The 12001-nt window shown below is 37.5% G+C and overlaps 1 protein-coding gene across 1 annotated transcript in view; it reads left to right on the top strand.

Moving 5' to 3' along the window:
- htt (huntingtin) overlaps positions 1-12001 on the top strand; it is a 1164033-nt gene that overhangs the window by 1024594 nt on the left and 127438 nt on the right. Inside the window, exon 52 of the mRNA XM_090393484.1 lies at positions 2438-2583. Within this exon, the coding sequence (XP_090249610.1) occupies positions 2438-2583 (146 nt within the window). The remainder of the gene's footprint in view (positions 1-2437; positions 2584-12001) is intronic.

Genomic DNA, 12001 nt, shown 5'->3' with positions numbered 1-12001 from the left:
TTCAAAAGCTTTTGAACAGATTGCCCCACCACATGTTCTTAACTAAACTAAAGCAAATGGGATTGGATGATAGATTAGAGAGTTGGATAGGCAACTGGTGGTGTGCTTCAGGGATCTGTTTTGGGACTATTATTATTTAATTTGTGTATTAATGATGTTGTGGTGGGTTTAACTAGTAATATCCAACTGTTTGTAGATGATGCAAAACTGGGAGAGTGATGAGGAATCAAGATGATAATTGTGGTGTTATAAGGACTTGAATAGTGTGTATGTGTTGGCAACAATATGGAGTTGTTGTTGTTTCAGTGTTGCAAAGTGTAAGACCTTGATCAAGCCTTGTATGGATTATCGTGCACAGATTTGATTCTCTAGTTTTCATGATGAGCAAATATTGGAAATGGTTCCAGGGAAGCCTGACTAAGGTGGTAACTGGTTTTTGAGATGTAGGATATGAAGACAGACTAAGGGAATGCAGTTTGCAAAGCCTTGTGAATAGGGTGAAGAGAGGGGATGTGATTGAGACATTTAAGTTGGTAAAGGGTTGTTACTGGGTTAATGTGGAAGAAAGTTTTCATAGAATGGGGTAAGGGGGTGTAGAAAAAAGGAGACATCCCTGGAAGCTGTGTATGGAGGATGTGAGCAGGAACATAAGGAGGTGATTCTTTGCATGGAGAATGGTTGGTTAGTGGAATGCATTGCCTAACATTGTGGTGAATTCAAATACACTGAATGAGTTAAAGCATGGGTTGATGGACTTTTTCTGAAACAGTGTGTGCTTCCTGTGATGCCTCTTTTGACTGCATGGTGAACTAGTGTTAATAATGATAATAATACAATAAGGACTACAACTCTAGAACAATGGAAAAAAAATTATCAAATGTTTTTCACCAACCTTCATTAGAAGAAATGACTCACATAGAATCTCTATCCCATACATTAAACAGCTTCATAATGTATGTCCTGTAAATTAAGGAAGTTCAATATATCTACTGCCTATTAATTCCATCAACTGAATGATCCCATCTCTTAAAGATAAAATTCAACCTTTACCTGGAGTATATTCAGTTGCAAGTATATAACTTGCAACTGCAAGATATTCTACTTTCTACAAGCATGCTAATCTGTTTCTAAATGCATCTATGAATATTAGTCCTACATCGCCTCCAAGAAATGTCACAAATTGGGTCTAGTTGAATAAGGAATCTCCCATACTAGCCACAGGATCCGCTGGGATGATACTAAATTATTACACAGATGTTCCTGCAAATGTGAACATTTTTTTAAAGTATCGAAGTTCTTCTACATTTCCCTGACCTCAACCTTAATGATGGACTTTCCATGCCAGCGTTCTGGAAATTATTATCAAGAACTATATTTCTTTATATTATACATAATGTATTTTTTAAATACATGTACATACCTCTTTTGGATCTTAATAGTGTCATTTGAACTTCCCATTTTGAATTTCCAAAATAGCTCACGATACATTTACCGAAATATTTGTACTACAAGTATCCTTATTCATTGAATATATAACTCAACTTAACATGTAACTTTATTTAAATCAAGTGAAAAACTTGACTCAGCTCAAATGACATTTGAATCATGTGATCCTTCTTGAAAACCACTGCTTGCAACTTTTTCTGTATGAAAAAGTTACTTTCCACTTTTATCTTTTAGAATAGTTATGGTTACAGTGGTATACTATGTAGATGTGATATTCTCTCCTCCAACATCTTTTGATTGATGAATGAGGCAAAGTACCTTCCACTTTATCAAGAACAGCTCACTGCATTCCTCCTCTGGCCATTCACCAGAAAGATGTGAGAAGAATCCTGATACTCTGGATACTCGGACATCTTCTGGTCCTTACGGTATTCCCAAACTGTACTCAAAATTTGTGCCCTAAAATTAATACCTATGCTATGTCATCTTTGTAGCCTTTTATGGTACTTCTGATGACTCTCTAATCACTTTTTGAGTTTTTTCAGTTTCATAATAATTTGTTTTGTCTGTATATTTCCAAATAGTTGTGTGTTCATTAGGGAAAGCCTTCTTGTTCACAATTTCATTACTATTCTTATTTGTTGCTGCTCCATTATTCTTGTGAGGTTCTGGGGGCCATTTTATGGTACTGCTTTAATATTACAGTATTCCAACAAAATATCAGGAAATATACCAAATACCATAAATGCATAAAAATCAGCAGTAACATGTTATAAAAACAAATTGTTCAAATGAAATTTCATGCTAATTTATTTTGTCACTCTTATATTGCATCTAAAAAAACTACAGTTTTTTTAGATGCGTGATAGTATTATACTATCTTATTGGTTATCGAAAACAAAAAAAAAAAAAAAGGTTTGGATTAATAAGAACTAATATCAAAAATACGAGTCTTCTAATCTCTCTCTCTCTCTTTTTTTTCCGCTAACAGCTGAGTCTTAGTGTCTGTAGTAATGCAGATGAAAATGTCCCTACCAGTGTCTATCTTAGTGTTTTACATGGTTTAGAAAGGCTTCTAGTCGCAGAAGTTTTATCGGGAAAGGAAGCTGAAATGGTACTCAAACTTGCTGCAGACAGGTTAGTGTTTGTGCATGTATGTCTGATTGAACTTCGGTAATATTCAAAAATGAATATTTTCACTTTAATATTGCTTAATTTATATTAAAATACTGTCAGTTAATGTTTTTTGGGGATTATATATGACATGACTACCATGGATGGTTCTTGCCAGTAGGTTTTCAAAATTCATGTAATTTTCTCCATAAAGCTACTTAACATAATTTTTTCTTGTCACTTTCTTCCAAAATCCTTTTTAGCATATAAGATAACATTTGTATTAGTTCACTAAAATTAACATTAATAATCAGAACAAAATTTCATACTATATTTTGTCACTCATTAAATATGTATTGAAATGTTTATGGTGACTGAAGTCAACAACATGGTTGCAAATACATTGGAACCCTCCATACTGAGCACACCAGTTTCTGGTGAAGAAGGATCGCCCACTGTTTCATCTTTGTCTCTTCTTCCCACATTTTTAGCTTTACATTTACTGAGTCTTATACTGCATCTAAATAGTTTTGGTGCATGCTGAAGCACAAATTTAGGACAACTTAAGCAATTAGGTTGAAAGCAGTTGAGTGTGTGTGTGTGTGAAGGCACCAATTAGGCAAGTGAGTGTGAGAATGACCAAGTGCAGAATCTAGCCTATCAAGCAAAAATATTTGAATAGGGTAGGTGTTTCAGGAAGTAAGGATGATTCTAGTCCTAAAGGGATGCTGCAGTTTCTATATACTAATATCTGAAATATCAGAAACAAGAGGGAAGAGTTTCTGCAGTTGGTTAGTGCAGCCTTACCAAAAGTTATAGGCATTAGTGAGACTTGGCTAATAGCAGATGATATAGTTACAGGGATAGAATGGAAAGAGTTTAGTATTTTCAGGGAAGATAGAGAAGATAAGATGGTGGAGGGATACTGCTGATGATAGTGGATAAATTGTATCCAAAAAGAATAGGAGATACCCTGAAGGGTGGCTGTTCATATGAAGCAGTCTAGTGTAAGATTAAACCCAGTAAGACAAAATATACAGTTGGAAGACATTTAATTGGCAAATTAGTACAATGAATGCAGGTTGAGTGATTATTATTGGGGACTTCAACTGTGGAGATATATAGACTGAAAGGAAGAAAGATGACATGACAGGAAAGAAATGGAATGTATACACCTACTGAGAGATAATTACTTGAGACAGAATGTGATCAAGAGAACTAGGTGTGTGAGAGTATTGGACCTGGTGGCCACATTGACTCCAATTGGCAAAAGTGACCATGCGGTCTTGACTTGGGAGATTCTAAAGCATGAGGAATATTCTGTCAAGAAGGGATATATGTAGAACTACAAGGCAGGTGATTATGACAAGCTTAGGAGGAAGCTTGAATCTGTGCCATGGTAAAATCCCGCAAGGGAGCGACGTTAGTAGTGCTTGGAAGATAGTTAAGGAGCATCTAGAGGAAGGAATATAAAATTGTATACCTAAGGTAAGGAGGGTTAATCAGGTAGGAGTTAGCTCATGCTTAATATGAGTGATATTAAGCATGAGCTGCAGAAGCAGAAAAGGCTGTGGAGGATATTTAAGGAGAAAGGTGACCAAGATGGTAAGGAAGGCAAAATCAGATTACAAGAAGAATCTAGCCAAGCAGGCGAAAGGAAATTCCAAAGAGTTCTATCGTTATGTGTCAAGTAAAAGGACGAATGATTATGGAAGATTAACCTTTATGAGTGCTAATAGTGATGAGGTGACAGAAGCAGATTAAATAGTCGAGTGGCTAAGTGACCACTTTGCAATGGTATATCATCCAGGTGGGGGTTACTTCTGTGACATATGTGACAGACTAATGTGGAAACAGATAGATGAATTTGAAGTTCTTAAGATATTGCAGAATCTCAATATAAATACAACTGTGGGATTATATGGGATATTTGCTCATGTTTTGCAAGCATGTGCAAGGGAACTGGCAATGTCTCTGACTAGGCTCTTTAATTTAGGTCTCAGCTCTGGTAGAGTTCCAAGGTAGGACAATTTAAATAGGCCATCAGTATGAGAAAAGGATAATGGGTGCCAGTTCAATGTGGAGAAATGTAAAATTATGCATTTTGGGATAAACAGATTACAAGCTGTGTACCACATTGATAGAATTGTACTCCAAGAAATAGATGAAGCTAGAGATTTTCAGGAGTGATGGCAGATACAAAATTAAAGTTTAGAGGATATATTGCTAAGGTAACTCATAAGATTACTTTGCTATTGAAGAACACACTAACAAGTAAAGATGAAGTTGTTATCCTCTTCATAAGGGCTTGATACATTCACATCTGGATTACTGTGCTCAGGTGGTCTCCTGGGTTTCTTGGGGGATGAGGAAGCAGTGGAGAAGATTCAGAAGCAAGTGACAAAAATGTTAAATGACCTGTGGAATGTTCTCTATGAGAATAGGGGATTGTGTGGATTGCAGAAGTTGGGTGATAGGAGAAAAAGAGGGGATACGATAGAAACATTTAAGTTGCTTAAAGGGTTTTATAGGATTGATGAGGGGAAATGTTTCAGCGCTTGACTAGACAGGCCACAACAAGCGGTCATCCCTGGAAGTTGAATAAAGGTGTGGTTAGTATGGATGTGAGTGAGTTTCCTTCCCCCATAGTCTGGGGATTGTGCTCAAAGCTTGCTGTAGTGCCAAAATGGCATCTGGAGTGGCCCTGTCATTCCACTTCTGACTGCAGCCATTGCTTGCTGGATAGTGGATATCCATGTATGGCTCCATGGTAGGTGCTGAAATCCTTCCTCCATATGAGAATGAGTTGTCAGGAGCCTCTTCAAGTGCCTGCTAGTACAGATACCATTGCACATCATCTGACAGTAGAAATAAAGAACAAAAAAAAAAAAAAAAACAGAGACATTTTCAAATATACCATCTTTCCTGATTATGTATTCAACAGGCAAATGTCTGATTAAGAGTTTGGAAGGGTTGTAAAGATCTCCAAAATCATTGGGGGGGGGGGCTCCATTCAAGAAACATACTTCTAGAAATAATGTGCACCTTCTTTTTTGCATTGCTTATTGGAATACCAATCATGTTAACTTTTTCTCACAGAACTCTGAAATTTTCTCAAGGAATAATATCAGAATATGACCTCCAAATTTAAAGATCAAGGAGTTACAGCTAGAAGATGAATTCTCATATGTTGAGATGGTATCCTAGTACTGACCAGGAATATCTTTCATTCTTATTTAACATCCTGAACCTTCCCTTTCAATCTCTGTCCTGAACCCTTTGAACCTTTAAATGTCATAAATAGTCACACTCAGACTACCTGTCATTGCTCAGCCATCTGTGTCCTATTTGTTGGTGAAGAGCATGAAAATAAAGATCAATTTCAAAACACTCAAATACATTATTGCAAGAGAGAACATTCAGCTCACTCCCAAACATGCCAAAGATGGAAAGATAAAAAATAGATTCAAAAGATCAGGATCTAGTAGAACATACCATACTGAGAGGTGCAGAAGAAATATACCACTACAACATCTAGTGGAAAAACTTGCTTGTGTTGAGAAAATAGCAGTAATGGAAGTATCAAAGGGGACACTAATGCACGCATATATTTTCCTTCTTCACACTGAGGGGTAACATTTACTTGTAACCTCCATAAATTATTGGGGGAGGGGGAGAATAAATGAATATGGCCTAAGTCCTGAAAACACATCAAAAAATGATTCCACTGTATCAAAACTTGATGTTTAGAAAAATAATGATCATGCACCCCAAAGAATAAGAGTACCTCCAAATACATTAATAGATGTAAGAGCTCCAGAGAAAATACCTAATGAGCTAAATCGAGAAGAATTTAACAACATCTTGGATATTTTTCTTGAGAATGAAGAAATCGACATGGACTGCCCATAATTCTAGGAAAAATTAGAGACTGATAGAAGCCAGATGGATACACCAAACATAAATAACTCATAAGTTAATACAATGGAATTGTCAAACATTCTACAAAAACATGGATGATATCATGGTCTTTGTTCAGAAACACAAACCAGTGTGCTTCCATCAAAAGATGTATTAGAAACTTGGTGAGGATCCTACATTGCAATATACCTGTATAGTCTGTAATGATAGGATTAAGGGATGGACCAATCCATGTGGAGTCACCATACCTCTTTTCCAACAAATTCCACTTAATACTGATATTGAGACAGTTGTCATTCACCTCTTATTAGAATTTCTTATTACACTATGCAGCGTTTATCTACCACCCAGTGCAGATATTTTCCAGCTTGACATTGATGATTTCGAGTAGTAGTTCCCACTCACGATATTCTTAATGAGGGATTTAAATGTCCATAATATTTTGTATAGACAAAAACAAACATCAGAGAAAGAGTTGTAACATTTCCCCTTCTAAACACTGAAAGTAACACCTTCTTCCATATGCCTATCCTCCATGTGGGACACTTCCTTATGGTGGTGAGGAATCTCAGTGTTGGAATTAGCCATTTTCATTCTTCCTAAGTCTTTTTTTTTTTACTTTTCTACCTTACAGACTTTTATCACCGGGATCTAAAGCACTGCTGCCCGGTATGCTGTACACAGCGTGACCCATAGACATTTGGAAAGGGATGACCTGATGGTCTTTCCTTAATTTATTTTAATGGTATTACAACATCAAACAAAGTAAATTATAAAAAGATGTTTATTATTATTTACGTAGGCTGTTCGGTAAGTAATAAGACTAATTTTACTCTGGCGAAACCACTCATCACAATATTAATTTCTGTGGAATAAAGAAATGTTGCTGTCTGTATTAACAGAAGAGGTTGATAGATGGCGTATATACAGGCTGATGTGCCAGAGTGTCACATGACTAAATGCAAGCTTGTTTTGGCACGCCTACGAGGCACGACCAGTCTTCAAAACTGAAGCGTCCTTGGAACAGCGTTATGCGATTAAATTTTGTGTGCGTTTGCAAAAATCGGCATAGGACACTTTTAACATGATACGCGAAGCTTTCCACGATGAAGCAATGTTGAGGGCAAGTGTTTTTTGCTGGCATAAAACTTTTAAGGAAGGAAGGCAAAATGTGGAAGGTCTTGAACGTGAGGGAAGACCTTCAACGTCCATCACAGAGACAATGATCAACACAGCAGCGATTATCATCAAGCACCTCAAAAGGAAGCATCCATTGCTGAAGAATGGCTTCTTATTGCACCATGATAATGCAAGGCCACATATTGCTGGTTGTGTAGTGGATGTTTCACTACACAACCAGCATATCCTACCATGCCCTCCATACAGTCCTGATCTTGCACCGTGCGATTTCTGGCTGTTTCCTCAGCTCAAGAAACCACTAAGAGCTGCCATTTCGAAAGCAACAAAGCATGTGTAAAAGCTGCGGTTTTGAAAGAACTCTAAAAAAACAGACTCTCACATGTGTTTAAGAAGTGGACGCAACGTTGGTACAAATGCATCGTGTCTCATGGTAGTTACTTCGAAAAAGACCATGTAAATGATGACGATTAAAGGTAATCTGTTTTCTGTATAAATATAGTCTTATTACTTATTGAACAGCCTACGTATTATTATTACGGGTATCTCCATGGAGTCAGTAGACTCATCGTTGGAGACCCAAACTAGCAAAACAATAGCTGTCTTATCTCTTCTTGAATTCATTTACAGACGAAGAGCTCACAACTACGTCAGGCATTCCACCCATTCACCACCCTCCAGGCAAAAAAAATTGTTTTGACACCCTTGTTAACCACACTCTTCTTTAATTTCCAGGGATGACCTCTTGTTCTTCCATCACTATCACACAGCTGAAACATTTCCCCTGCATCAATCCTATAAAAACCTTTCAGTAATTTAAATGTTTCTATCATATCCCCTCTTCTCTGCCTATCAACCAACCTCTGCAATCCACAAGCTCCCAATCTATCAATGTAGGGAGCATTTTTTACATCACTCACCAACTTGGTCACTCTTCTCTGACCCCTCTCCACAGCCTCCTTATCTCCAAGGAATCCAGGTGACCAGACCTGAGCACAGTAATCCAAATGTGGAAGTATCAACGCTTTATAAAGGGGAATAATAACCTCTTTATCTCTGTATGTCAGTGTGTTCCTCAACAACCAAGTAATCCTATGTGCAATCTTGGACACCTTAGTAATGTGTCCTCTGAACTTCATCTCCCTATCTACCAACACCCCTAAGTCCCTAGTCTCATCAATCTCTTGGAGTACTGTTCCATCAATGTAGTACACAGCTGGTAATCTTTTAATCCCAAAATGCATGACTTTACACTTTTCCACATTGAACTGACATCCATTATCTTTTGCCCATTCTACCAGCTTATTTAAATCATCCTGCAAACTTTCAACATCAGCTTGATTTTTTATTGCGCTACCCAACTTTGCATCATCAGCAAACAACTGAAATCTCCCTGTAAGCCATTTCCTATATCATTTATATACAAATTAAACAACAATGGCCCAAGCACAGCGCCCTGAGGCACACCACTGGTCACCTGCCTCATCCTGGACTCTGCTCCTCCATACACCACCTTCTGGTATCTCTCCCTGAGCCATTCTCCTATCCATATCACCAATTTAGTATCCATTCCCATCTGCTCCAATTTGCGTAACAGTGTTCCATGGGGTATCCTGTCAAAAGCCTTAGCAAAATCCAGAAGTACCACTGTGTAGCCAGTTCCTTTGTCCAACTCAGATGTCATTCTATTATGAAAAGTTAATTGGCTTATATTTCATTCCATCTTCTGGTCTGTCCATAGTAGGCCAAATCACAGTCACAATGAACTCCATACAGTCCAGGATATGGTAGGGGATGGAGTTTATCCTTAGGAAGGTCTGTTAACTTGGAGAACAATAAGAAGTACATTCACCATTATTATGGCAAGTCTGGACCAGCAGACCATGCTTTGGATACCCCTTCACACAGGATTAGATGGAAGAAAACCAATGTGCTATATAGAAGTCGTTATAGGTCAGACAGATTATTTTTAGAATGAGCATTAGCTATGAAGCATTCTCTTAACCCAAACAAGTATTATTGCATTAATTTGCCAAAAAGTTGAGAGGCTGTTATCTTAAGATTAACTCTTATATAACTGTAATACTTTTTTTTTTTTTAAACATTAGAGGAGACCAAATTAAAACTTTAGATCATTTGTCCATTGCATTTTGAATTGCTTCACTTACTGGTTGTCATGTGTAAATTGTGATATGCTGTTTTGTGCTCTGAAGATGGTTCAAAATATAGCTAAGTATAAGCCATTAATAAACATTTTTTTATAATTTAGTTCAGTTGGTGTTGTAATATCATTAAAATAAGTTATGAATAACATCCAGTACCTAAACTTTTCTATTAGATCCTGGTGATTTTGCTTTACTTCTGTCCCAGCTTTGGCAAGGCAAGCAGTCTTGGATGGCAGAGCTAGGATCAGTCATCTAGTGGGCTGGCCAGTGGTCATAAGTTGCAGTAAACCTCTTACCCACATGATCCAGAGATAGGGACCAAGGCTTGCTGCAGTGCTGGTATAGCATCTTGGGTTACATTTGGCATTCCACTTCTTAGCTCATTTGTTACTTGCAAGATTGCAGCTGTCTGTGTGTAGCTCAGTGATATGTGGAGATCTCTGGTGCTGAATGAAAAATCACTTTGAGCTTGAATCCTTCATCCTCCAATTGTTCATGGCTCTCACAAGGTCTCACGTATAACTACTATGATATATCTGATAACCTAAATGAAAAACAACTTCAGACACACATACACACATGGAAATATACCAGTGACCAGTGTTTTTCTCATTATTTGTGCAACAGGTGAAAATCCAGTAGGGGAAAATGTCCCTTTTATATTTTAGCAAGATTGGTAGAATTTCGGAAAACAATTTAAAAAATCCTATTCTGGTGATATTATTGATGTCAGCAAACACTCAGAACTAATCTGAGTAACGTCAATGGGGGGGGGGACATACCAACACCTCAGTAACATCTCATAAAGTACTCAACTGTTCTAGAGGTGAGATGTGAAATGGGATCTTCTATTCCAGATGAAAACATATATTCAGAGCTTAAAGATTAAGGAGTAATGGATATGAGTTGTATCCTGATAACATCAGGTGATTAATACTGGCCACTTCAGGATTCTTAGGCTTGACATCCCTAATTCACTAAGATGCTTTTAATGCCAGAAATACTGGTAGGCTTAACCTGCCATCTGTGTGGTAATAAAGTGCTTGAAAATAAATCTTGCTTTGCAAAGAAACCTAAATTTATAAAATGTGAGGAATATCATCCAGCCTATTCCCATGCATGCTAAAAGTGGGAGGATGAAAAATAGACACTAAAGATAAAGACCAACCAGGGCATTTCATTTCAGGATGCAGAAGAGAAAGCTATCCACCACAACTGCTGTCCTGAAATCTTATACTAAGGTCACAGTAATGAAAATATCAAAACTTACACAAATCCACATGGCTATCCTACCGTCTGATATTTTTAGCATACCTTACCTGAACTTTATGATCTTGAGCTCTTCTCTAAGTGCATTAATAACTTGATCTATTCTTTATTCTGAAACAAATGCTAAAATGATCCCTGTAATTGAGAATGGACTTGTCAAGAAAACTGTGTGAGAAGGGCATCACTGAACAAAAAACTACTGGACACCTCCATAGATGAAATGGATACAACTGCATCCACTAAATGCAAATTAAACATAAGAACTAACATTATCAGATCATGTGCAGTAGATTCTGTTTACCTAACATCAAACTATGTCTCTGTTTACTATAGGTTTATTATTATTATTATTATTCAAGCCTCCATTGAGTCAAAAGACTCATTGTGGGAGGCCCTTCCTAAGAAGCACAAAGTCTATCATACCACTCATTGACCGTTCTTGCTCTCACCACTCCATCAGGCAATGCAATGCATTCCATGGTTCGACCACCCTCCATGCAAAGAAACCACTCTTCACCCTCTTGCAAACAGTTTCCTTTCGTAACTTCCAGGAATGGCCTCTTGTCATCACTCCTTCCTGCTATTCAACCAAGCGAAAGAACTCCCCAATGTCAACCCTGTAACCTACTTCCTTCAGTTTAAAAGTCTCAATCATATCACCTCTCCTTCTTCTATCCACCAAACTCTGCAATCCACATTCCCTCAGCCGATCCTCATAACTATCATTGTACAGTCCTGAAACCATCTTTGTCGTCAGTCTTTGTACCCTTTCCACAGTTAATTTATCCCCAGGATTTAATTAATCAAATCCTGGGGACCAAATCTGAGAACAATAGTCCAAGTGTGGTCTGATCAGGGTCTTATACAACAGAATGATAACTATTTTATCTCTGCAGGTCAGTGTCCTTCTCATTATTGCAGCAATCCTCTGTGTTACCTTCGCCACCTTT

The sequence above is a fragment of the Typopeltis vanoorti genome, chromosome 5 (assembly GCF_054136105.1).
Source record: "Typopeltis vanoorti isolate ZY-2024b chromosome 5, IOZ_Tvanoo_1.0, whole genome shotgun sequence".
In the NCBI taxonomy this organism is placed as follows: domain Eukaryota; kingdom Metazoa; phylum Arthropoda; class Arachnida; order Uropygi; family Thelyphonidae; genus Typopeltis; species Typopeltis vanoorti.
Note: the sequence above shows the minus strand (reverse complement) of the source record. Positions and strands in the feature narration are given on the sequence as shown.